Source organism: Anopheles bellator, chromosome 1, assembly GCF_943735745.2.
Source record: "Anopheles bellator chromosome 1, idAnoBellAS_SP24_06.2, whole genome shotgun sequence".
NCBI classification, from domain to species: domain Eukaryota; kingdom Metazoa; phylum Arthropoda; class Insecta; order Diptera; family Culicidae; genus Anopheles; species Anopheles bellator.
The window spans coordinates 35,019,414-35,046,477 of NC_071285.1; the positions used below are offsets into that span (position 1 = coordinate 35,019,414).

Genomic DNA, 27,064 nt, shown 5'->3' on the forward strand with positions numbered 1-27,064 from the left:
TTACTTGCCTATCTTTGATCTTTGCCTTCAGCTCTCTCGCTACGCCTCAGCATCTTATAATTTAAATAATTTTGCGCGTTTTGTTGCTTCTGAATTAAATGTTGAGCATATTCTAGAATTCTGATTGGGGGTATCTTTCGCAATTGATTTGGTTTGCCCAAAGGTGTTAGCAAAATGTTTTCAGACCGTTTGACAGACAGATCAACATATTGTTTTGTTATAAAAGGTTAAGTTTACAAAACGTTGCTAAAATATAACAAGTATCAACACGTTTCTGAGAGAGTCGCAGCAGATCATGAAGTACGAGCATCGAAGAAACTTGAACGACTCCAAAGCGGTACACTCGACGGCAAACTATGCGGCTGCATATGGTTGGATTGAACGTTTCCCAGTTCTACTACCGACAATCGAACTGATACAGAAATACGATTAAGGAAACGGCGTTACCCAAAAATTGATATCGGTGCGCGTTCGGGTGAGCATCGCGGTAAATTTTTGCAAAATTTAAGATTATTTTTATGGATAATACTTTCGCTGGTAGGACTACGAGCAGCAACTGTGTCAATGACACAAAACTGTTGACCCAAAACAGCACCGTACACTCATTGGAAAAGATGTTCATAAAATAACAAAATGCTGATTTTCAATTGTTTCCCAATATTAACTTTCCAGCGACTATTAAACTTTTAACCTGATATCGTAAAAAATCGGAAGTGGGCTATTTACCCCTCAGTAATATCTACTTCATAAATACAAAGTGAATGAGTCTCAATCTACGATCCATTGCCCGAAGTATTGGGAAAACCTTCAAAAATTCTATTTTCTTCTCGGCATTGATACTGCGTCACCTTATCGGCATGTTTCGGTTGCCATTGTTGATCGCTTGTGAAGAATTCGCCCATCAGATATTATTCAAATCCCCCACGGATCGAGAGAGGCGGCCCACGTCTTCGCATACCCACGACCCACTCCGGGGCACACCGAGACCCCATCGATGTTGATGTTTCCAAAAATGTTATTTGCCACCATCACGGAGGCGCAACGACGCGCCCGACGTCTGGTGTATCCGCGTGGCCGCGCGTGTGCGATGGAAGCGGAAAAGCGTACCAAATTGTAGAGTTTCAAACATTCCTTCAAACTCTGCTCCTCGGGCGAGTTCGAAGATGAGGGGGCTCTGTCTCTCAGCCAGAGGCCGCCGTGGAGCGGGTCAGTCTAGGAGTTGAAAGACGAAATGCCGACAGAAATGTCGAATCGCCGATTTCCGATCTCGGGTGGCGATCGTCGTCGTCGTCGTCGGCCGACAAATCGATCGACAAATCGACCGGGCGATGATCGTTCGTACTCTTTCTCTCGGTCTTCTTTCCATCTCCGGTTCGCGGGGAAGTGGCAGCAGGGGCAGGACCAGCATCGTGATCGTGATCTGAGGCACGTCGGGTGACGACGTGTGGAATGCCTTCCCGCTCCGAGCCACTCCACAAATCCATCGGCGGCCCTCCCCGATGGTGGAAATGTGAACTCTCCAAGGCCCCGCTCGCTCCCAGAAGTTGACTAATAATCAACCGATATCTCGTGGATAAAATCAATAAGGAAAGAAATTAATAGCATTCGGCGGCTTCGGCCCCGGGCCCGGCTCATCGGCCCGGCTCATCGGCCCGGCTCATCGGCCCGGCTCATCGGCCCGGCTCATCGGCCCGGCTCATCAGCCCGGCTTCCCCCGGGGGCTGCTCTGGCTCTGGCTAGTTTGTGTTACGAATTGCGCCCTCGTCTTCTTGGTCGTTTTCCGTTCGCACTTCGTTCCGTTTTCCACACGTCCGCCCGGGAAGACGGCGGCGTTGTATTTATATTTCGATGTGTGTGTCGATTGTTCCATGCCTGGCGACGTCCAAGAAATGGGCTTTTTGGCGAAAAACTTGCTTAAATAGAGAGTTTATCGATACACATGCACATGGGCTCCAAGTTCTCGACATAATGACCCCCTGGGCTATGAAGCGGAAGAGTAACGTAAAAATTGAAAATGGCGGTACTGCGCTTACGGCATCCTTCAATAACGTTGCATTGTTCCGAAAGATGTGCCGCAAATGATTGAATGTCACAGAAAGCATAATACCTTTGGCGTTAGGATGCCGTCCGAGTTGCTATTGCTTATTAATGTCGTTGTGTTGGTTTGCAGGCGAGTACGTGGTTAACAGTTCGGACATCGACAACAGTCTGCCTCCACCGTTGGCGGATTTATTTCTGGCCGAAGGTTTAACACTTCCGGATCTCGGAGGATCAGTGGTAAGCATTCGGCAGCCGCGGGGCGGACTTGGACAGTCCACGGGACCTGCCATGGGCTGCTCACTTGCTCACCGCCAATGATTTGCTGTATCACACCCTGCAGGAGGAGACTATCGGCGAAATAAAATCGAACGATTGCAGGGACGATCAGGCAACGGAGGACGAGCAAGATCCGGAGATTGCTGAGGTTCAGCGCATCGAGCAGGCATTGCAGGTTTCGGTGGAAGAAATTTGTCTAGGTTCCACATCGCCTGCCGATTGCAGCAGTTTGTTGAGTGACACCGACGATATTGCCGGTGTTGGAGAGGACCAAGCATCAGTGGCTGCGGCAACGGCAGCGGAAGCCCTCGACGCTCCGGCAACCGATGAACTAGAGGATTTGCTCTGCGATATGATGATACAAACGTCGTCTCACTTCCAACATCCCCGCCAGAACACGCAAGGCTATGGGCACGGTATGAGCAGCTTCCGCCAGACGACGGCCGGTGGCGCGGGCTACCACCACCATCACCACCATCATCACCACCATCATCAAGTAAGTTTTACTGCAACGGCTACCACGGACAACCCGATTGTTTTGCAAACTATCCGAGTTTCTCTACACTGAATGTTGGCCCAATTGGATCGAATGTCGGCAGGGTGTATTTGTACCTTGGGAAACAGAGACACCGCAAGCGCCGCTTCGCCATTGTCCCCACATACGGGGCTAAAAATCAACCTGAGGACAAAACTAAAGGTTTTCGTCAAATTTTGAGACAGTCCATGTCTCAATTGCGTATGTGAGTACTTGGGATTACAAAGGCTCTCTATAACTTCAGTTTCGAGACGGTCGAAACTGTGTTCGAGACGTCTCGATGTCCAAAGTACGTCCAGCATACAGTGGATGGCGAAAATCACTTTAGTTTAAGAACACAAAAGATTTTAGGAAATACAAGGATGAAAAAATGGCTTTAGTCAATCAAACTTCAAACAAAAACATAAAATAGGATGTGTAAATTATGCCTTGGCTGTATTTAGAGATGATTGATATAAGAGACAAATTTTGGTCAAACATATTTGAAACAAGCCAAATTTGTCTTCGGCGAAAATCAGTATCCGCAATGCTTACCATTCCGCCCAGACAGTGTGGCCAAACATCCTCGTTTCGTTATGTGGTCTTTTCTACAATCCTCATTCATTATTTTGGTACAGATTGTTTTGATTAATTTTGCTCATTCTGTTAAATTGAGTGGGATACTTTCGCATACTCCCAGGTTCATGAATAACCACATGTTATGAGTGGTTGACTAGCCTGGAAAAAGATGTTAATAACCTAAAACCTTGATATTATCATCAACGAGATACTGCATGACTGCTTTAGGCTTGTTGATTGCAACAATATCCTGTGGTGCGGAGAAATTTTCACCAATCACACTTCTTCAGTCATGAATGTTTTTGCTTTCATCAAGTTCTGGCCAGCTTGAGATACCATCAACAGGACAGATCACCAACTTGTAGGCTTCATGTAAATAATGCATCTCTGGAAGATAATTCCATTGTAATTTGTTTCCTAATGATGATTTACAACCCATACAGCGGAAAAGTTCAACTTCTTATAATGATAGTTGAGTCATACCAAAAATTAATCACTCCAAAGCAGCTTTTATCGCAATAAGTGAGGTTTCAAAGCATGCAGATAGTAAAATACCGTCCTTTTTTGTATTGGCCATGGTTAGGTGCATAATTTTGTTGAAAACAAGGTCAGATTTGTTTACATGCTAAGGGGCTACGTCGAATGATATGCACGGAAGGGAGTTGTAGACCTTCTGATTTTCGGCGAGGAGATGTGAAGAATACGTCTTTTAACTCGTTTTGGTGTTGATTTTTTCCTGCCACAAGCTTTAATAAGGATGAATACGACCATTTTCATTTTCATGCTGCTGCTTTCATGCTTGATTATTGCTGCCGATTGCTTGCTCGCTTTAGTCGAAAATACGTGCAACATCCCTATTATTTCTACCACTAATTTCTTTAGAGGGTTCTGCCATATTACAAGCAGAGAAACAGCATAATGTCATGTGAATTCTTCACCATGCGCTTCTCATCTTTAATATTGTATTTGGAATATGTAAACATGTAAATGTAAAATATCACGTTATTAATATTCAAAATTTGTAAAAATGTACTCTAGTTGCTTTATTACCGAGGCAATTGGCGTGAAAACTGAAAACTTCAAGCTTCGAACTTAAACTAAGGTTATTTTCGCCGTGCTCAAATTGACCTATGGGCCGCACCAGTCTACTAGATTACATCATAATGTCATTTTATCACCCACATTTTAATCTTAGAACCACAATCTAATATTCAACGTCTCAAAAGAGCCATTCAAAACGAAGATGTGCTCATATTTTCACATATTATTCAAATGTTCAGGAGCCAAGGTTATTTTCGCCATCCACTGTAGGTATCCACTCCAGAATCCCAGATGGGCTCCGCTTGGCTGTCTCTTTGTGGTAGCGAAATGGTTAAAGAGCATACCGTTCACCTTCACCCAGTTTGTGGCGTTGGTCATGGTCATTCTAACAAATTTGCCAAGTTTATGCCGAGTTACAATTATACTCTGGCTATGCTATACGGCATTGAAATCGATGAAAAGGTGCTAAGTGTCCTTACAAAACTTAATCGTCTTTGTTGATTGTTGGTAAAACTTTTTTTGAATTTCGTAATTCAATGCTGGCAACTTCAATCCTTGTTAACTAAACGGCAAATCTACATAAGAACCATAGAAACAATCTCTTGCATGTTGGCTCTGTACCCTTTTTACACTAGTCTGGCCATGGGACAGGACATCAATCAAAAGGATCCATTGTTTGGTGGTCCATTACTTAAAACATATCAAAATAGCTATCGAAGCGCAGTGATTGAATATCGGTGGGCGTTCTAAACATTTCTTTCTTCATCCGTCAACACACTACCGGCGGTGCATTACCGATCGTTGATGATTGATTTCTGTGGCCACTTCACCGAAAGTCGATCACCGTAGCACCGTGTTTCATGTTCATGTTGAACATGTTGTCGGTGATTTGCCGCGCCTGCCACACAGTGCAGATGATCGATGGCGTCATCCTTCCGATTCAGGATCTCGATCTTTTCTGCCACAAGAGAGAGAGAGGCCCTCTGCGCTGTTGTGCTCCGCTTCGGTGGGTCCCCAAGGAGAAAGGTAATAAATTATCGACTGAAGAAGCACTCACCGCCACCATGTACCACCCCTGAACGCACCGGCACCGGCTGCAGTCCTTTGCCATAGTTGTGTCCTTCGTGTCCGCCCGCCTGCACGGCCGGGATCGGCGGTCGGCAATCTAATCCTTTTATGCATAAAAAATGATGTGTGCACCGACGTGTGTACAATTAATCATTAATTTGCCACTAAAAGCCATCCATCTCTCGGGACGGACCGGTCTTGGGCGATCGGTGAAAGAACGGTGCATCCGAAAGGTAGGTACCGTTGATGCGCCTGTCGACGGAGATGAGGTTCGCTTTCTTCACAGACCGCACTATCGGCACTATCGGCACTATGTTATCTCGTTCGGGTTGCTGCAGCCCAAGGCACACACCCCGGGTGAGCGGTACGAGTTTTCCGATTTTTCCTTCCAACCCGGGCCGACGTGTTGCGTGTCCCCCGAGAAGCTGGAGGCGAAGCAGAAACCGGAGAAAGTGCTTTCTTTCTGCGGTCTGTGCCTGTGGTCTGTGTCCCCTGATGCCCTGAAGAGCAGCGAAAGGAGGCTCCTACAAAGGGTAATGGAACCCAGTGGAAGATGGTCTTCCGCGTTGGAAGATCTCGCATCTCGCCCCGGGTTGAAGCTCATCCACCGCAGGACCAACCACCACCACCGGGGTGTGAAGGGAAACGAGTCAAATTGATGTACCTGTCGGTCGGTCTTGTGGTGCGTCGGTGGGCAAATAAAACAATAAAAGGGCAAAAAAGGACTCACAGAGGGCAGCAACCGAAGTGCCGGACTGTTGAAAGAGGATCCTGGGACAATCGGGAATACATTATTGCTGCGCTGCTGTGCTGTGGCCATCGTCGTCGTCGGTGCTACCGGACAGCGTCTCCATTGTTCCGGCGCATCCACATAGTCACCGCGCCACCGGGGCGAAAAGGTCGAAAAGTCACACAAATATTATTACCGCGTAATTTGTGCAGACTTCCCGCGGTTTCTCTTCCATCGGCAGGACAGGTCCTTTTGGCGGGGCCCGCTGCGCGTGAATAAACGCTCGGAACCGGCCGTGCCCGAGAGAGTACTGTGTGTAATCGCGTGTTCCGTGTTCGGAAAAAGGAAGAAGAGCAACACCGCTTTTGATTCCGTCGCCATAATTATTGCTCCCAGCGCGTCCACGGCGTCCTCTCGTCCTCTCGTTATCCTCGAGTGTGTGGTGGCCCCGCCGACGGTCCGCGTACGTTCTCTGTGATTACGAAATGCCGAACCCCGGAGTTTGAACAGGCTTTCCTGACCGTGGAGGACGCGGAAAGGAAGCACGAGATGTTCGGACCAAGCCAGTGGTGGTCAGTGCCGGGCGAGCTGTTGTGGCTACCAATAATAACATAAGCGGAGGCAGCGTTGGCACCGAGAGCGAAAGAGAGAGGCCGAAGGCAAAAAGAATAACAAAAAATACGATGATTTCGATTGATTTTAAAAACGCATTAAGTAAGTGCTCCGTCCCAAAAAAGGGCCAATGGGGGTTTGGCAGAACCGAGAGACTGAGAGAGACAGGAACCGGAGCAAGTGGACGAAGAAAAAAAGAACATCTAGATCGCAATCGCAGCAGCCCGAGAGCGAGCGAGAGACCAAGGCGCACGAGATTGGCCGCGCAAGGATTCTCGATCGAACCGCCGCCGATCGGTGGCTCTCGAGACCAGCGGCTCCAGCGGAGCAGGGCTGCCCTATATATTAGAGGCAGCAGCGGACACCTTATGCTGAGCGCACACGGAGCCGAAGATGGGAACAATAATAACGCAAAGACAAGCAGTCCCGAGTGCGCCCTGTGCACGGACAAAAGCTCGCTCTTGAACTCTTCTTCCTGCTCTCTTGCCACGCAGGTCCTTAAGGAGCAAGACAAAAATGGTGGTCGATCGTGGTGGACGATCACGAGTGCTCGAGAGGTTGTGCAGCCACGACGATCGTGTTATTATTATGAGAGTAAACCTGCCGGCCACCGCCGCCACCACCGCCGCCGCCTGGCTTTGGGTTGTTATTTTATGCTGCAACGGAATCCCTTCTTCGACGAAGCCGTGGTCCCTTTTGGCAAGTGTTATTTTTACACCCAATTCTGAGTGATTTCCGCAGCGAGCAACAGCCGCACTGCTCGGCATTGCATTCCCTGGGCCATCATCGTGCATAGTGGTGTGGCTACTTGGGACTTGGGACAGCCCGTCGCCAACGGGCTTAAAACGGCAGGCATCGGGGATTTTCTTTTTTATCGTTCCCCTCCATCGAACCGAGCTTCCCAGCCTAGAGCCTCTAGCGTCCTGTGGTTTTCCTGTAATTAACCTTTATAATTGTGGCCATTACTGGAGAAGAGTTAGAGAAAAAAAGGAAGCGGAATGCGCAGAAGGATGTGTACACACAAACAAACGGCTGGAGTGCCGGACAAACACCTTTTCCAACTCGGTTTTGATTATTCAAAGCTCTTTTTTGGATGAACATGTACTTTTGTTCGATGATGATCGTTTTAGCTTTATGTTTGATATCCAGGCCACAGTTCAAGCCCTCGGGAGACAAACGGGAAACAATTTTCTTTGATTGCGCGTGATCTGGTGCATCATGAATTCCTTCCGAATGGTCAAACTGTCACCGAAAAATATCAGAGCCACGAACTCGAGCCACGATTTCATGGACATCGTTTTCGATGTCACTAGGTCAGTGTTTGAAAAGTGTTTCGATTTCGGAACGTTCTTTCCACACTGTACGCAGTGGCCTCCGGGAGCGATCGCAACCTTTGGACTCTGCTTGTGCAGCCTAACGCCGTTTGGTTGGCCTCCTTTTTGATCGATCGTGCTAAACCATCAAACAACCAATCTTGTCCCGGTCCGAGCGTCCAGCTTCTCGTACGGACGATTTTTTTTTCCTCTGATCGCGAAACAATTACACGCTGATCGCTCATCAGTCAATATTCTTGCCATTGTGCGTTTTTGTTCTTGCACTGCCGCTGTCCTGTCCTGTCGTCCCGAATTGTGGCGTTAACAGTCTTTCACACAGTGCGCGATTGAGCGCACTCGCTCCAGTGTCCCGAACGACCCGCCCCGGGGGAAACCTTTTGAGCAAACAAAACAAATTACTTCTCGTGGACTTTTGCAGGGCGCGAGTGCCACCACAAAAAAACATACACACCCGAATTGCCACAAGATCGGAAGAAACGGGCCTCCAACAAAAAAAAAACAAAGTTAAATCATCACACAAATAAGCAGCAGCCGAAAAAAAGTACTGCCGTCCAGTGCGAGCGCGACGATCAAGTTCACGATCAAGTGGCGCGAGCGGACGGCGCACGGTCTTGCCTGTGACGCCAAACGAAAGACTGCTACGGGCGGATAGACGACGAGCGCAGAACCTAGAGTGGGGCCTTCAGCTGGCAAGTGCGTCCGCTCCTCACTGGCGATTCTTTAAGCGTCGATCTCGCGCGCGCCGAGATTCAATTTGTGTCAGAAGCGCCATGCGCAGCGAGATGTTGGTTGAGCTCTGGCGACTCTTCCGTGAGCGTGATCTGCACGGCGCACACGGCAGACAGAGAGAAGGCACGGCACGGCACGGCGTGTGTGCGAGAGAAACAGGGTGGCTTTTGTGTGTGGTCAGAGAATCCGAACCCGGCTGGGTGGACCCGGCACGAGGGCTTTAGTTGTACTTTGTCTTGTGTTCTGTTAACAGCGAATGTTTTGGTGCTAGGATTTTTGGTGGCATCATTTTCTCTCATCGTCTCTCTCTCTCTCTCTCTCTCTCTCGGTCGCTGTGGGGTCTCGCCACACGCACACACGGCGGGCTCACGGGTCGTGAAAATTTGTAAAACCACCCGTGCTAATGTGGCGCCCAGTAGCAGCACATGGATGAAAGGTACCTTCAAAGTGCAACCAGAGTGCGTGATAACAGTTCGAAATGGAGCGCCAATAAGGGTGAAGTCAGGAGGAGGTCTCACATCGCCGGACCGTGAATTTCACGTCAAACGACCGCACGACTCCCGGAGTTTCCGTGCTTTTTTTGTCTGCCTCCTTCTTCTCGGCGCACGTCTGCTCGCGCATCTTGCAAGTAAACAGCGTCCAAAACGGCTTGACCTTTCCGTGTATCCCTCCACACACTGGTCGGTGGTTAAGATTCGTCGTGTTTTTTGCTTTGTTTTTCGTGTTCTCGGCTCGCTGTGGTGTGGTGGTGCGGATTCCTTGTTCAGCGCAGGCTTGACTTTGGCTCGGTCCGGAATCGCTCCGTTCCTGTTCGCGCCCATCATCACGCGTCACGGTGTTTGCGGTATTTCCAGGAGATCCGACATTTTTTTTGCTTCCTTCACGCCGTGTCCTCGCTTCGTGGCTGTCAAACTTTTTGCTGCCCCTCGAAACTTGTTAAAACCTTCCCGCGCCCGCCTGTTAGTCAACTACATTTTGGCCATTTGTGGTTGTGTGGGGCCAGTATTCACAGTTCGATATGTTTTGTCGTTTCCATCAGCCAGGGGGAATCGCGGCGGAGAGCGGCGGAGAGCTGCGAACAGCGTTTTTAATTGTCCCGATAGTGCTACTAATGGGAAGAACGGAAGATTGACACGCGATACACGCTCTCTCGATCGGTGCACTAATGATAAGCACTTATCCCAGTTTTGCACAGCGGCGAGGTTGTTATCAAGTCTAAGATGCGTTCTATAAAAACAACACTCCCACTAATGAGGGACCAATTAAACGTCGTCCGTCCGCAAAAATAGCCCTCGGCCGCTCAGGGCGCCCTTCGACCCTGCGAGTCTCGGGCCATCCGGAAGGCCCTACACGCGCAGACAGGTGGAACCGAAGCCCTAACTCTCTCTCTCTCTCTCTCTCTCTCTCATTCATCCGGCGATCGTCCGATTATCAATCCGCCGTCTCGGGGGTCGCGCTATCGCCGGGTGCGGCCACCCGATAAAGTTGACATTGTAAATGTGTGACGTGACCTTCGCGTAGCGTAAAATTAGACATCGCAAATGATATACAATTAATCGGTTCTAATGCTACCGTTCAATCGAGCGAGAGAGAAAGAGAGAGAGAAACCGCACAGACTGATTAATGGCGGCGCTGTACTTTGCCGCTCGTCGCCGCGAGCCGCGTGAGGCTTTCAGCTCCATCGGCCAATGGGCGTCCAACGAACCGCGGACCACCGGAACAATTGTTTAGAAGGGCTATGTAATTTTGTCTGTTGCTTTCATTCGTTCGTTTGGTTGTTTTGTGCACTGGCGGATCTGCCCGACTCCAGGGGCTCATGGGGCCAGTCGTGGCCTCTACTTCATTGTTGTAACAAACGACGCGCATCCGTGTGTCAGTGATTTTCTGTCAGTTCGATAGCCGGCCATTGCACCGCAACCACCAGCCACCTAATGGTATCCTTTTCTCCGAACTCTCTTCCTTCCACAGCAGTCCCGTGTGCCGTTGAGCCGAGCGGTTTCGATGGAGCAACGCTGGCAGGACCTGGCGAACCTCCTGAGTTTCCCACCGGGCATGGGCGTCGGAATGGGGGTCGGCGATATGGCACCTTCGCATCCGTCGCACGCCCATGCCCATTACCCGGCACACTATCCCTCGTATCAGGTAAGTTGGGCGCCCCGACTCCGCCGGGACTCCATCCGCGGGACTAATGGAAGCCACTTCTCCGTTTCTGTCTCCGTAGCCAAGTGGTGGGCTAGGCCCCCAGCATGGTCAGTACCACCCGTCGCACCCCGCCGTACTGCAGAATGCATCGCTGGCCGATATCTCACCGGCTCAGCCACACTACGGCGCGAACCTGGGCACGGCCGTGGCCACCAGCATGCATCTGACGAACTCGACGTCCGAGACCGATGCCGGCACGTCGGGCTACAAAATGGATCCGGAGATGATGTACTACTCGGTAAGCTACCGGTCGTTCCGCCACCCGCTCCATAAGTGCCACAACGCATTCACCACCACCACCACCACCACCACCACCTATAATCACCGCCCCGTAATCACCATTATTATCCCTCATTAGCGTCACTTGGTATGCACTTCCTTCGGATGATAGTAATCAGGCGGAGTCCTTCCTCTTTTCTCTCTTCCCGCACGCAGAACGGCACAACGTCGGAAATGAATCACACCGATGGGTTTTTGAATTCCATTCTGAACGACGAGGACCTGCAGCTGATGGACATTGCCGTCAACGAAGGTAAGTGGGGCCCACCGAGACATGATTGCGATATGTCAACTGTGCGCTCCCGGCACCGGTCGGCCCGAGCCGGCAATGCACTTCCAGGTCCCGTTAGCATCCATTTGAGAGCGCTCGATGTGAGCGATGAGAGTGTGGTTTATCGGTGCTCTAATTCGGCACTATCGCCCCACCATGACCATGCCTCGCGCGGCTGGCCATGGTGGTCAGTGTTGCAAATCGATCGATCGCCATTACGCGCCCTGTACGGTTTTCCCCGACCGGGAAGCCGGAGAGACGAGACGGAGGCAACTTGAGCCTTGGGCGGATTGGGACTGTTGGGCTATTTTTAAACTCCTTCAAAGATTAGATAAGATTAAATTCAATTTCGGTTCCACTTTCAACTGCGCTCTTACGGGGGGCACTATGCGACGTGCTGGTCGCGAGCATTAGGATGTCCATTAGGTTCCGCAATCGAATGGTCCAGCCGATCCCATTATGGTTAATTACCCCGGATCGGTTCCCATTGACAATCCATTGCTGATGGACTTATTTGCCGGCACCGGCAGAGAGCACTAGGTGTTTGTTTAATGGCGGACGTTCCTTTCGGAGCAGGGCCACGTTGTTACAGGGAAACACGGGTCGTCGCGCCCCCCCACTATGGTCGGCACTAAGAGAGGGTCTTATGAGGGGTTAAGTAAATGTTATGGGTCAAGAATGCAGACACAATATGTGTAGTACGTGGTGTCAGTCAGACAACAGAATGCAATAGAATTGAACCTTGGGTCTGGGTCCCGATGAGAGGGGTCGCTTGCGGAGCTAACCAGTTCATGACGGCTTGAGGCGAACCCGGGCTTGATCCGTGTCTTGCAACAAAGCATATGTTGTGTGGGACTTTGGACGAGTGCAGATTCATTTTATCCACCATGTGCATTTTAAACGTTGCCCCGTTGGAACGTTGGAGACAATTCAATGATTATTTTCGTAAAGAAATGCATCAAAAATGCAACATTGCCTAACTTAAACGCTCAAAAACTAAGTGAACTAAAGTGAGAATCAAGTATTCTAGACGATTCCAAAGCCAAGGATCTAGGTTATGCCCAAGAGGCAAAAGGGCGTTAGGCGATGCTAGGGAACTACTGTCCTACGGCACGGAAATCATCTGTCAACACAATGTCGCGACCTGCCGACACGATTGAGATATCCCAACGGACATGTGGTGACAAGCCGGTGACCGAATTACAGCCGTTTGGAACGGAAATTAACATTTTACACAATACAAACACGTCCTTATCGACGCATTGTGTCAACACCAAGGACGAATGTGGTGTGATCCTCGTCTGAACCGGAGGCACGTAAGCATTTCCCCCGAAACGGCCGGCTTGACAGGCGAAGAGCGAGAACAAGCCATCGTTTGGGTGTAGCATTTGGTCTAAAAAAATAATAAAATTCCCAAGATGTTGCAGCATAATTAAACATACCACATATCGCTGATCCCGCCAGGCCGGGGTGTGCGCGGGCTTTCGTTTCGAAAACTAAAAGTCAAACAGAACTTCAAGTCATCCTGCCCGCTGCGTTCCACTCATCATACATTCCCCTCCACAGAGAGAGAGAGAGAGGATGTGTGAAACCAAAGGAACTAATTTTTATTCAGCTTCAGTTCCCAGCTCCGTCACGTCGGCAGCCGTTGCCGCCCCGCCCCGCAGCCGCCGGTAAAAATTGGAAAAAGTGCCGTCTCACCCATTACCCCTGAACTCTCTACTGCACGAGAACAGAACCGCCATCCGGATCGGCGACGGGCAGAGGATCGCCATCGCCCGGCGGCAGCCGGGTTTCGGGCCGGGAATTGACTGACTTTCCCTTTGCGGGTTTTTCGTGCTTCGGTGCCGAAAAGCGGTAGACAATGTTTAATAGGTTTAAATGTTCTGGGGACGATTATATAGATTGGAAGATAGCAACACGCATGCGCCGTGTTGCGTCCGTTTGGAGCGCGCGCGCTCACCCCTCAAAAAGTTGCAAAATGGCGCTTCTCAACGACACACCCAACTGGTGCGTTCGAGCATAGCATCCCGCATGGGAATGCTATTTTTGGCGTCATTTTATAGCAAGCGCCGCGAATGTGATAACATTAACGCTGACCGTCATTCGCCTGATACGCCGAAGAATTCCCTTTCGCAAACGAGCACTTCCGGAATTACTTTCTCTCTCCCAGGAGGGCAGGAGGATTTGGCGGTGGTCAGTGAGATGGCGTTTTCTTTCCTGGGCTCTCTGCAGTGGTTTGGATCGTGTTTACTAAGCGTGTCCCACGAGAACGGATCAATTAGATTTATTTTGTTTATGCAAATGAAATACTCCTAAACTACTAATCCTATTGCTTAAACAAACCTTTACCTTTTACGGAATTTCATTTGTAGTGTATATTTTCTTTGTAGTGTAATCTTCCAACTTTTAACAACCTAACATGTTTTTTAACAACCATAGGTCTCGGGACCTTCCGGTGCTTACGGCGTGGTAGTATCTCTGGAGATTCTCTCTACATCTCCAGGAGATGGAGACATTCTCTACTCCGTTTCGTGTTTAGTATTTGAAAAGTATAAAAACTATCCACATCCAAATTTGCGTTATCAGTAGACAGTTCTCAATTGAAGTGACCGCTGGAAACCGTAGCAAGGTTGAGCCAAAGGAGATACCAAGATTTCTAAACTCAAAGATCGTTCTATTGATCCTAAATTATCTTATTCTACTGTTGACTTTCACGAACTGGGCTACAAAAACAATAACGACTTGGATCTTAAATGTTACCGGGAACATGAAAAACCAAGAATTTGTTTCAATCTTATGAAATTACAACAATAATTATCAACTTGTCCATTACTTAGTACATGCCATAAAATATTTTGCTAGAATTCAAAGAGTAATATCCTGAGAGATTACAGTGTCAAACTTAGCAACCATTGCTTACATAATGGCAACCAAACGCACGTCACGGCACGTCGAATGAAAGGCTCAATTACATGTCAAAAAATTTCAACCCTGCCGTAGACCTTAAATTGAATGCAGAACTCTCGGAGAGGGAAACAGGGCATTAGATTACGGCAGGTCAGCGACAACCAGATCGAGGCTGAGACAACTCTCTATTTTGGGCTCGTAGAGCACGAGCCTGGTTCTCTATGCTCCAAAAGTAGCAAGTTGGTTTGCTGATAACTTAAAAGCGTAGTTGATATGTATTCTTTTTCATGAGACACCCTGTACATTGTTTTGTGTTCTTTACTTTCTGTTCGTTGGCGAGGGAAATATACTTTTCTGCATACACACAGTCTGTCCCAAAGTAAACAGGACTTTTTCAATAGGCCCATTTCTGGTGGCGCCATCTTGATGTGGGTATATTTGTTTAAAAGGTACATCCTTTCTAGACATCCAATCAAAATTTTCATGAAATTTGGTCCACTAGAAGCAAACTTATTGCGTCTAATGTGACAGTATGTTTGTGGAGTCGGTACGAGTATGAACAAAAACCAATATCAAGTTTTGTTTTAAACTCGGTAAAACGTTTAGGGAAATGTTGAAATTGATGCAACAAGTTTATGGTGATGATTGTCTATCCCGTGGCAGAATTCATGAGTGGTATACGCGTTTCAAAAACGTTCATGAAGACGGCCAAGCCAAGTTCGTCATTACGCCAGGGAGCATCGAAAGAGTGCATGATTTTCTCAAAATTTTTGCCGAAATCGTCGTTGCGTTTTATGGAAATGGAATTGGGAATTTCCAGCGAATCGATTCATCGCATTTTGACCGAAGAATTGGGTTGTTGTTGTTGTGTTATTATAGAGACTTTGAGCACGGGGCTTTATTCGTCTCTTAGTTGGCTATTGTAGTCTGTCCTTGAAGTTGTTGCTGGTTGAAGTTTATCTGAAAGTATTCAGGTTTGGGTGTATAATCCGGTTCTTCTGAGGAAATTTAGTAGTTTACGTTCCTGGTTGGGATGGTTGGAGAGAATTTGGGATATGTCCTGGTCTATTTTACAAATGGATCTTTCTGTGCATAGCAGTCCACAAGTAAGTGGGCTACTGTAATGTCAATTCCGCAGAACTGACATAGAGGCTTACTGGATGGAGCTGAGCCTAATAGGTGTGAATGTGTTAGTCTGGTGTGTCCTATTCTCAGCCGAGATAGGACTTTTTGATGTTGGCTGGAGATGTTGTCCGTCCAGGGGAGGATGGATGCGAAGAATTGGGTTATCGGAAAGAGTGTGCTCACTTTGTGCCACACTAACTCACTGACGACCAAAATTGCTCAGAATGATCGACGCTCATCTCATGATTTTTTGACCAAAAATCGCATTTTATCGATAAACCATTCCCCGTATTCACTAGATCTGGCTCCCTGTGACTTTTATCTGTTCGCGAAACTTCATTTACCAATGAAAGGAAAACGTTATTGAAAAAGTCCTATTTGCTTTGGAGTTAAAAAAAGTTTTATTTGCTTACTGAACCAATTCGCGTGAAATTTTACACAGCGTAGTTTTGTGACCCCAAATTGTGAATAGGAAAATTTGACCCGGTATCCAACGGGAAGCCGATAGGATACGTCACCGGGAAGCCCGATCGTATGAAACCTAGGAGTAACGGGAAGCGAAAAGGGAAGCTGATCGAACACATCACCAAGAAGTCCTCTGAAACGCTTCCCACTCGAGAAATAAGGATGAAATATGAGACGCAGCGACGCGCCCCGTGAACAGCCAGTTGTTGTACATTATTTGAAACAATGTCAGATCAGAGCACACATCGAAGAAGACCTAACGCTGGATTAACAGAACACGTGCCGTTCACGTGTCAATTCGCGAACATTCTGCCTAGCAGTCCGGCTTCCTAGCGGTGGAAACATGTGATCGTGTACTGATAAGGACAGGATTGGCCCCCCGGAAGCGCGCCGGGAAACCGGAAACAGGGCCAGCCAGACGGAAACGAATGCAAATCGGCGGCTAGAAGATAAGAAGTGAAGCTCTACCTGAGCCCCGTAGCTTACGAAAGTCACAATGGAGAAATTTGGTCCTGAAGGAGCACCGTCATTGTGTGGCGGGCTACGTGTATCCCCGCTCGCCATGCAGCACCCCCGTACCGTGCAAATAGCGTGAGCGGTGTAGACATCAGACCGCTGCTGAGTAACCGCGGGCGCGCGATAAGATAATACGATAAGCTGCTTGGGGGTGCCACGACACAGGGTGTTTCTGAGAATTCTCTTGAAGCGCGATATGGCGGTTCGCTTCTTCAAGGAAACGGCTCGCGACGCAGTGGCCAAACTAGAGGAAAAGCGAAAAAGTAGTGTCATATTGTCTGGTGTATCACACGCTCTAGGGTTTAGACATCGGATAGTTCTCTTGGCGGCGACCTCATCGAGCGCAATCGGAAGTTGGGGCGGAAGTTGTCGGTGCAGTGCCGAATCGCTAGGTGCTTTTCCTCAGAGGGGCGACTTTGGGTCAAACAACCGCTCCGCCGCACGACGGCCACCTGCGAAAAAAAGTGTGCCCTGTCACGTTGTATGCAAACTAGCTTCATTTTCCTTCTTTTTTTTGGGTTGGCTTATCCAGTTGCAAAGCCAGACCCCCGGGCCCTCGCACACATAGACGGTTAGTCGAACGCATCAAATGACTCAGCGGTTCAGCGGCGGCGGGGGCCACACTTGTGGGTTAGAGAGCGATTACTTGGCGAAACCTGGCCCCCGTGGAACAGTGTATCGCAATTCACCCGCTCCGGCGCGCGTGTATGGGTAGATACGGCTCTATCGGCGCCGGCTCCAGGTGTGCGTGCCGTGTACCGATGGGCTGAGCCGTCGAAAAGTGCTGATATATACTAACGGAGCCCAGAAAGAACGGCGTGGCGGCGGCAATTTACGCGCTCTCCCGGTCCCGGTCCCGGTCGACGTGTGGTTGTTATCAGGAGGCCCCACGGTTTTGCTGATTGCAGCGGACGGGCGTGTGACGGGTGGGGACTAGTCCATCGCAAAAAGAAACGAAGAACCCTAGGGCCCAGCACCCGTTACGTGGTGGTCGCCAGCCGTATTACGATAGCGGGACCAACGTCGAAAAGGTCCCAAGTGCAAGTCATTATTTACTACGTATTTGCCCGCGCAAGAGATGCGTCGTGCCGCCGTGCGTGAACAGGTGGTGCGCTGTGACCACCGACTCCCGGTTTCGGTGAAGAGCACGATCCCGGTTGCTAGTGGTTACTAGCAGTACTCGCCCCGCGCGCACCCGGCCGCCAGTGTTTGCTTTGTTTCGTTAGACGGCTCTTCTTTGTTGATCGCGCTTTGACAGCGAGCGAATAGTTTATTGAGCAGCGCAGTAGTAGTGGTAGCACGGAGCAGGCCATGCTGTCACCGTTTAACTTTCTCGGTAATGGAATGCTCGGGGGTTGCACTCGGGAGTTGGGACCCGCAGGATTAGGGGCGAGCGAAAGCGATGTACACTAAAACGGATTGTTTTGCTTTCTTTTCCAGGTATGTACACCATGCGCATGCTGGAGCACAATGGCACCGGAGGAGGTGGGGCCCCCAACGCGTCGATGCTGGGTGCCTCGAACCTGATGGGCCACAGCGGTGGCCATCATCTGCCACTGATGGCCGGTGGTGGTGGTGGCGCGGTTGGCGGCGGTAATCTGCACAGCGCCATGAACGTCAGTGCACTAGTCAACGGATCGGCCACCGGTGCCACGTCCGCATCGTCCGGTGGTGGCGCAACGGCGGCCGGTGGTTCGGGAACGCCCGGTGATCGGTTGGATGCCTCCAGTGACAGTGCCGTCAGTTCGATGGGATCCGAGCGGGTCCCCTCGCTGTCGGACGGCGAGTGGGGTGACGGTGGTAGCGACAGTGCGCAGGAGTACCACAACGGAAAGTACGGTGGACCGTTCGATTACAGCTACAACCAAACGAATGGGGGGCAAGCGGGCCGCATGGGTGAGCACGGCTCACGGCAGGGGCCGCCGGTGGCCCAGAAGAAGCACCACATGTTTGCGAAGCGCTACTTCCAGGAACAGAACACCACCGTTCCGGCGATTCATCCTTCGCCGTCCAACGGGGCGGCCCCGAGCGGCCCGAATGCGCCCGGTGCACCGAACGCCACGGCCGGCGGCATCGATGGTGCTGGTGGTGGAGGCGGAGGTGGTGGTGGCGGTGGTGGGGGAGGCACTGCTGGTGGGGCCGGTGGCGTGCTGCTACCGACGGCCATCAAGTACGAGTACGACTACATGAACGTGGTGGTGGGTGGAACGACGCCGTCCACCATCGGAACCGGGCTCGATGTTCCGACCAAACAGGAAGATCACTCGCAGCACCTTCTGCAGCAGCAGCAACAGCAGCACCACCATCACCACCACAACGGAACGCACCTGGAGGCCACGTCCGGGGCGGCTGCTGCAGCTGCAGCCGCTGCCGCCGCATCGGCACTGACCGACATGAAGTACCCGTACGGACTTGATTTCCCCGCCCGGAGCCACCATTCGGCCGCGATGGGCCGCTCGCCATTGCAGCCACCGGAAATGGTTCACCACAACCACACGTACACGCTCCCGTACGGTCCGTCGTCGGCCACCAGCGCCGCCGGGCACCATCCGGGTGCCAAGTCGCAATCGCGTGACAAATCGCGTGGCAGCAGTGGACGGAAGGCGGAAGAGGAGCACCTGACGCGCGATGAGAAGCGGGCGCGGGCGCTCCAGATTCCGATCCCGGTGCACGACATCATCAACCTGCCGATGGACGAGTTCAACGAGCGGCTGTCGAAGTACGATCTGAGCGAAACGCAGCTTTCCCTCATCCGGGACATCCGCAGGAGGGGTAAGAACAAGGTGGCCGCCCAGAACTGCCGCAAGCGCAAGCTCGACCAGATCGTCACGCTCGCGGACGAGGTGAAGGACATGAAGATGCGCAAGGAGCGGTTACTGCGCGACCGCGAGATGGTCCTGTCCGAGCACAAGCGCATCCGGGACAAGTTTTCGGTGCTCTATCGGCACGTCTTTCAGGTTGGTTTAAACTCGTGCCGGGTGCCTCTCTGCCCATTGGTTCGCGGCTCACTTAATCACGCTCTCTCTGTGGCCGTTTCAGAATCTGCGCGACGCCGATGGAAGCCCGTACTCGCAGGACCACTACAGCCTGCAGCAAAGTGCCGATGGTGCCGTGGTGCTGGTGCCGCGCAACTCGGAGCGACCGACCACGAACGGGCTTGTTAACGGTGGCGGGCTAGCCGGTAGCTCGGGAACGGGTACGGGCCCACTGACGCAGCATTCGGCCAACGGGCACCATCCGCACCATACGCACGCGCTTCACCATTCGCACCTGCATCAGCACGCACACCTGCAGCACCATATGCCGCATCATGGCATCGGAGGGGGACTGGTCGGCGGTGCAGCCGCATCGATGGCCGGTGGGGCGGCCAGCACCATGAACGGTGCCAGTAGCAGTAGCAGCAACAGCAACGGTGCCGGGGGTAGTAGCAGTACCGGCGCCGGTTCCCTCAACGGAACGACGGTGCACCAGCAGCGTTCCAAGGAGTAGTGCCGCTTCGGGGCGTGTGGCATTTTCGCTGGATTCCTTAGCTCCGGGTTGGTCCCGGCAAAGTCCCGTGCCACGGAAGATCAGTGTAGCGACAAACTCTTCCTAGCGTTTGGGACGTTCAATCCGTAGGGGGGCCCTTCCTTTATCTCTCATCCCTATATTGGCTTTATTGACAGTCTGATCCGATGCCGAGATCTCTCTTGGGATGCCGGGTCAGTCGGGAAGCCCAGAATTTGCTAAGCAAGCAATCGCCCCAATTGCCCCCACCCAACCGCTTTCCTGTGGACAGTTTTGCTCTATGATTTGTTTGGCGACGCAGCACGTGATAGAGGCCCCTTCCGGCCAATCAGACTGATCAGGGGTGTCTCTCGGCAGGGAGCAAGTGATTACGGTGGCTGCTGCGATGATCTCGCCCCGACCCCTCCTTGTGAGGCCACAGCGTTTAGAAATGGTGCGTACGAACATTCCCGCCCCAGATAATGGGCCCCTTCTTCTGGGCAAAGACCCCACACCACTCGCAGTTCGGCTTCCGCCGTTAGGCAGCAAGGGAAACGAAACAGGGAATAGTCGAACGATGGTTACTGATTGCCACACCCCAAAACTCAGTGCACCATGGTAACGCAGGAGGAAAACAAATGGCGACACAAGTAGAATCGACCGATGCAGCCAGCTCTCTCTGCCTCTGTCTCTGCTCTGGGACAGTACAACTGAACTGCCATGCAGGGACACGGAGGTCGGGGGTCGTTGGCGCAGATGCAGATTGGGGCGCTGGGTTGTAATCACCACCATCAGCACCACCTTAGTGTTGGTCATCACACTCTGGAGCACGGGTTGTGCTGCTGGTTAGCAACGAAGCCGGTTGCTATGCGCCAACTAAACTTAAAAGCTAAGACTAGTACTTGTAATTACTACTGCTACTACTACCTACCACCATTACTGCAACAGAAAGTACATTTTTAAGCTTATGCGACTGTTGCTGCAGCTACGCCGCCAACGCCGGGTCTGATGTGATGGATAAATTCATAATTAACATTAATATTATTATTTTGTACATACAGAACACAGTAGAGGTGACAAAGGTAGGCTTTCCGCAGAAGGGATAATAGCTTTCTGGTGCGATTATAATTTTGTAAAGCGTTTGCAACGCAAACACAAAGTCCTGCGCCTGCAATAGAGAACTAGTTTATGATTCCTTAAACGCCCAAACCTAGAAGTAAGGCAGATTGAGGTGAACAGTATGTTGGTAGAAGAGAATTTGTAAAGAACATCAGCGGATTGGAATGAACAGGATAATTTACAGTTACTAATCGGTGGAGAGAATTTAGGTTGTAGTCGAGCTTTAATAAGTAACCGAGCGGAGGTCAGAACTAACACACCCCTGGCCAAGGTGGCAATGGTAGAAACCACGAACCGAGAGGATGTAAAAATATGTGTAACCAACGTAAAACAAAACCACAGCTGCGTTGGCGCGCTAGTCGTGCGCTCAGGTGCAACTGCCCCCTTTCTGGCCGTTGCGCTGCCGCGGTGCTCCATTGTTTGTAGTGAAGCATTTTGTCAGCAACTATCGATAAACGCTACTATTTATTTGATTTGCTCAGTTTTTTGTGCAACAACAATAACAACAACTACAACGATATACTTATAGTGCTAGCTTCTAAGGTCCGGAGCGCGCCACGCACCAACAGAATTAGTTCGCCGTGCCGTCGTGAGAAAAATCGCAACAAACCCCACAATGAGCATGATTTAGCACATACCAAATGGCGGCGCGCCATTCAGTTTCGATTACATGTTACGCACCCACCGGCACCCTCCTCTCGGGAGCGATGGATCGTATCGTAATATTGCTGTGGATGTTTTGTTTTTTTTCTTATCGTTTTTTTTTCTTCTATAGTTTTTGGTTGTTCTTGTAAGCTTTGGATTGCGGAAAACAAAAAAAAATATATAGAATCAGTAAGAAGGAATACATTTATCTTACTTCGTTGTGTACATATATAAACTGGAAATAAAAAGAAATTAAAACCAACTGGGCGGGTCGTGTTTGGAAGTCATGTTATTTCTTGTGCTACAAAAAAGTGTCCATATCTTTTTGCATTCCTCCAAACTGAAGCATGGGTGCGTTGTCAATCTCAGCAAAATGTAGTATTTTAACGAATTTTTAATTAAGGCTTTTTTAGACAGTTATAGGCTTTCTTTTTTCTTCAGTTAAGCACCTTGTGATATACTAAATTTTTTGTTTTATTATCAGGCGCAAGAACAAACCACGCAGATGGTTTTCCGACCCGTGAACATGCAACATATAATTGACTTGGATGGCTAAGAAGTAGAAGAACTCTGCGTCAGGTCGAGAAGAAAAGCACGGGTGGAGTTTTTCCTGAAGCTTACGACGGAAACTGATTTTCTTTCGTGCATTGGTAAGGGTCTTAATTTACTTTCCGCCCCCCATTTGTTTCGGTTGCCAATTTCTTTCTAATTCCAGCGGAAATAGAGAAAATTCTAACAACGATTTTAAGAGAAAATGTTTGAAATTTAGGATTGTTCCAACAGCAAAAAGAACCACCATAATTGGATTGAAATATACTTTTATTACTACGTCAAAGTAATAGTTTTTTGCACACGAGACTTGATAAACCTTAACCGTTAACTGTATATTACATATAGGTGAAGACAACTGCCGCACAGAGTGATGTAGGTTTTCGTGATATTAATCTATACACCAAACGCAGTCATAACTTAAATTCAGTCTTCAACGATTCGATGCTTAAATGATAACGAACAACAGATTCGTTTGACGAACATATGACGAACGATGTTTTAAATTTAACAAAACATACAATTGAAATAGTAAACAGAAGAGTGTACAGAACATAACGTGTAGCTGGCCATACCTCTGCTGTTTTAAATCAATTTTATACAAAAAAGTAAAAATAAAAAGGAAACAAAAACAAGCAAACCACACAGTATTTGCTAGTACCAAGAAAAATCGTCGTCACTGCTCGAGCTGTAATAGTCGTCCGCTGGGCCCGCGGCCGTACTGTTGGCGGTTGCGCTGCTCGTGGTAGGTGCACTGGTCGGCCTCCCTTCGGGCCGGCTGTTCTTAAGATCGCCGTGCGATTTCACCGTTATATTAGTGCCCGATAAACCGTAAAAGCTTTTCGGTAGGAAATTTTTTTTCGTTGCCACAAATTTCCATCCAAGATGCTGCCGACAGTTCGCACAAACCTGTTACCAATACACAAATCGTTCGTCACACATTGCCGGAATCTGCGATCGCCGCGGCGACCGGAGGTACTTACGGTAATCTGCCACGAGTAGCCGGGAAACCAACTGAACTCTGTCGAGAGCCGGTCGACGGTGTTGGTCGAGTTTTCTTTCGTTTTCAGCACCGTCAGCGTGTCATGCACGTAACCGGATGGGTTGCAATAGCTCGTCTGGACTCCCTGTTTGGACATGGCAAAAATGTCGTTGTAATTGGCGATTTCGTTATCACACCGTTTGCAGATAAAGTACCACATCTGCGTTGTATCGGAAGGAGAAAGATATCTAGGTGTTAGTCGCTTTGTACCAAAGCCTGAGCGTCCTCAAGCAGCTTACGTGATCGAGTGCTTTGTTGATAATCAGCATGCGGCGAAGCACCGAATCGGTGCAGAAGATCATTGTGCGATTTTCCTCCGTAAGCGGTATGTTTCTCGCGAGCCAAAACGACAATTTGATCGGGTCGGTCGGTACGCTGGTTATTTTGACCGAAGACAGATAACGTTTCACTTTGGCCAGAACCTCGTCGGTCCCGTACTGATCGTACACGAACTTTGGCCACACGCTCGTTTGCGCTAGCATGCGCTTGAAGCTGTTTAGTCGATCCTTTTGCTGACTGTATGCGTACCGCGCCATTGCGTTCGAACAGCTACTAATCAGCGGGTCCGGAAGCACGATTTCGGGGAGAATTTTTACCTCCACTCTGAACAATACAAAAGAACAAATGTAATTGGCCATCGCTTTCATTGTGGCGAAAGCGGCATACCTTCTTTCCTGTGATTGGCGAACGATGAAGAACCGTTGCTGGGCGATGGTTTTCAGCAGGGCCGACTCTCCCTCGTCGCCACGCTCGTACACTTGGCAGGTGACACCGTAAACGCGACCTTTGCTCGTGTACTGGTCCTCAAAAACGAGCCCAAACTTGAGCCCATCCGAAGAGTCGTCGTCCGAGCCCCCATTGTACAGGTTGGCACGGCCCAACATTAGTGGCACGATTTCGCCCGGATACACGATCGAGTGATGACTGTAAATCGGTAACCGATACGTTTTCCCCGGTTCCAGATAGTCAACTCCCTCCACCCGTTCCAGTTTGCCGAGATACTGTCGGAAAGAAAGTGAAGAATGAAAAGAAACGCACAATATGGAAACCGAACCAATCTGGTTTATCTGTCGGTTGCCATGGAATTTTCTTACAGCGTGCTCGGTAGGAAGCTCTGTATTGTAGATTTCGGTTCCTGCCGACTCCCTTTCCCGTATGTAATCTTCGAACAGCTCCAACTCTAGCGCTGGGTCCACCACAGCGGGCACAGGGGACGAATCGGCTGTTTCGTACTCCTGCTCGGCAATTTCTTCCTCCATTTGCCCATTGTTGTTGTCCTCCGACCCATTGCTGCTGTCGTCTGTGTCGATGGTTCGCTGTATCATACGCATTATACGGTTCCGTCGGGTAGCAATGTCCCGTTGAATGCCGTCTGCTTCAGCAGAACCACTGCCGTGCGAAGAGCTACCTTCCATCCTGGGGATCGCCGATATTCAGGAGAAACTACTTCTCGGCCGATATTCTCTGGGCTCCGACTACCTCACCGTGTAACGCCAGAAAACAAACTTCCGTCCACTGAGACGCACTTTTATGCAAACAAACCAATTTTGCTGCTAGTTGTCAAAGTTTACTGTGGCATTCCAGTGCTCCAACACTGATGTTCACAGCTGTTTGAGCATTAAGTTTGTGTTGGTGTTTGCTTTGCAAGGTCTTCAAACGAATCGTTTCAATCGTGCTTAGCTGTGATGGCATATAGCCAACCGATAGCATCCCTTTCCCATTATTTTTTCCATTCAATTATTTTTAACATTCTTAAAATACATCACTATTGTTTGCGGGGTGATGTCGTGCTATTACTTTGTAGGTCACTGTGAACATTGTGACAGCAGCTGTCATCGAAAATGGTTGGCCTCAAGCGTTCAGAAGCGTTCGGTGAGTCAAAAACAAAAGCGTGAATCAAAACAACAAACGCGCTGCGAAAGATACCTCGACGACGAAATAGGTTTTTGGTGGTCTGTGGCACAGCCAGCACAATCCCGCCCCACAAGGACTTCGGAAACGATGGCCCACGTTAGGGGACATGAGGAGCAAACATTCAACGAATTCTATACCGAGGTACGTATTCCGGGCTTGAACGAGGCCTGCGTGAATGCGAAGCGGGTGAACCGACAACAAACAATCGCTTTCCGTTCGGTTTTGTGTTGCAGGTGAAGGAGATCGAAAAACGCGATTCGGTGCTTACGTCAAAGCAGCAAATTGAACGCCTGCTGCGCCCAGGAGCCACCTATTTCAATTTAAATCCATTCGAAGTCCTTCAGCTGGACAGCGACACCCCGCTAGATCTGATTAAGAAAAAGTATCGCAGCCTCTCGATACTGGTGCACCCGGACAAGAACCCGGACAACCAGGAGCGAGCCCAACAGGCGTTCGAAATCATCAGCAAAGCGTACAAGACGCTCGAAAATGAAGCAACCCGCAAAAAGTGTCTAGAAGTGTACGAGGAAGCAAAGGATCGCACGGATATGATGGTATTGATTGAAGGAAACTGATTTCCATGCCTCGAAGTTCTGGTACCGTTTCAACCGCCTATCGCCTAATCCCGTTCCGCCGTTTTTGATTTATAGATTGCCGAGAAAAAGAAGAAGCTGAAAAAAGAAGGCAAGCACGACGGTGTGCCCGAAGACGATCCGCCCAAGTACAAACATGCTGTCTACGTGATGGTGATGAAACTCTTCGCGGACATTGAACGTCGGCGCCAGCAGTTGGAGGTACGTGATATGGAAGAACGCAAGCGCAAGCGAGAGGCCGAAATTGACGAGGAGGAGCAACGCGATCTGCAGAAGGAGTGGCAGAAGAACTTCGAGGAATCCCGTCAAAGCCGGGTCAATAGTTGGCACACTTTTCAGGCCGGATCGTCGACGTCCTCATCGGCTGCTGCGGCCTCTGCGTCAGCTGCTCCGGTAAAGAGTAAAAAATCGAAAAAAGCCAAGTACACTTCGTTCAATCCACCGAAAATTAAGCCCGAAACGCGATAGGGACCAGAGCAATAACACCGAAGCGTCCGTCTACAAACGGCAGTCAATCGGGAGCCGGTTGACAGAGAGAACTTAGTTTTAATCGCGAAACCTCTAGTTCAACCCACCTCTTTCTGTTCTGTTCCACCCTCCTGCGCAACTTTCCATAAACGGCACCACAACCGGTGGAGTTTTTTTTAATAATATTAGTTTTCTCAGGGGTTTTCCGCTTTTCTAAATCATTTTGTTAAAGGGCGTTGCTTATGGGTGAGGGTAGGGTAGACATGCCGACGACTGAAACCACACCGCTGGGTCTGTTCTGTTCTATCTTGTTTCTGGTAGTGCTCCGCCACACTTCTACCGAGCATGCGGACTCTCTCGGTAACTAACAATTTCTCTGCACACAAACAGTACAGCCTTTACGATGAAATAAACGGACAAATTTGCGTAACATACCTCACTGCATTCAATGGAAACTCATCACAGTTATGTGTAAAGCATGACTCTGTGGGTAAATGAATAGAATGCTTCATTTTACATTTCGTTTACGTTCACATACAATTTTTATTATATTAAAA

At 49.6% G+C, this 27,064-nt stretch overlaps 3 protein-coding genes across 3 annotated transcripts in view; 2 read left to right on the top strand and 1 right to left on the bottom strand.

Moving 5' to 3' along the window:
- Positions 1–22,161, top strand: part of LOC131216678 (segmentation protein cap'n'collar) — a 36,838-nt gene extending 14,677 nt beyond the window's left edge. The window contains exons 5-11 of the mRNA XM_058211230.1: positions 2,171–2,277; positions 2,381–2,812; positions 10,895–11,065; positions 11,145–11,363; positions 11,561–11,657; positions 18,132–19,648; positions 19,731–22,161. Coding sequence (XP_058067213.1) covers positions 2,171–2,277; positions 2,381–2,812; positions 10,895–11,065; positions 11,145–11,363; positions 11,561–11,657; positions 18,132–19,648; positions 19,731–20,180 — 2,993 coding nt within the window. The 3' untranslated portion in view covers positions 20,181–22,161. The remainder of the gene's footprint in view (positions 1–2,170; positions 2,278–2,380; positions 2,813–10,894; positions 11,066–11,144; positions 11,364–11,560; positions 11,658–18,131; positions 19,649–19,730) is intronic.
- A 581-nt stretch (positions 22,162–22,742) lies between these two features.
- LOC131214004 (protein cereblon) lies at positions 22,743–25,143 on the bottom strand. Its single transcript, XM_058208302.1, has 5 exons — positions 24,627–25,143; positions 24,199–24,533; positions 23,772–24,135; positions 23,474–23,692; positions 22,743–23,399 (listed from the first exon to the last, which is right to left on the bottom strand). Exons 1-5 carry the CDS (start codon positions 24,945–24,947, stop codon positions 23,145–23,147), a joined length of 1,494 nt encoding a protein of 497 aa, XP_058064285.1. The 5' UTR covers positions 24,948–25,143; the 3' UTR covers positions 22,743–23,144.
- A 232-nt stretch (positions 25,144–25,375) lies between these two features.
- On the top strand, positions 25,376–26,935 carry LOC131213527 (dnaJ homolog subfamily C member 8). The gene is made up of 3 exons (XM_058207585.1): positions 25,376–25,587; positions 25,680–26,000; positions 26,097–26,935. Exons 1-3 carry the CDS (start codon positions 25,534–25,536, stop codon positions 26,505–26,507), a joined length of 786 nt encoding a protein of 261 aa, XP_058063568.1. The 5' UTR covers positions 25,376–25,533; the 3' UTR covers positions 26,508–26,935.
- The last annotated feature ends 129 nt before the right edge of the window (positions 26,936–27,064 follow it).

Bases quoted from the DNA above. Each gene is read 5' to 3' on its own strand.
- LOC131214004 (XM_058208302.1), bottom strand. From the start codon at position 24,947: ATGGAAGGTAGCTCTTCGCACGGCAGTGGTTCTGCTGAAGCAGACGGC. The intron at 24,534-24,626 runs GTAAGAAAATTC...TCTTTCCGACAG, and splicing joins AGCTTCCTACCGAGCACGCT to TATCTCGGCAAACTGGAACG. The intron at 23,693-23,771 runs GTAAGCTGCTTG...GATACAACGCAG, and splicing joins TCAACAAAGCACTCGATCAC to ATGTGGTACTTTATCTGCAA.
- LOC131213527 (XM_058207585.1), top strand. From the start codon at position 25,534: ATGGCCCACGTTAGGGGACATGAGGAGCAAACATTCAACGAATTCTAT. The intron at 25,588-25,679 runs GTACGTATTCCG...TTTGTGTTGCAG, and splicing joins TCAACGAATTCTATACCGAG to GTGAAGGAGATCGAAAAACG. The intron at 26,001-26,096 runs GTATTGATTGAA...TTTGATTTATAG, and splicing joins AGGATCGCACGGATATGATG to ATTGCCGAGAAAAAGAAGAA.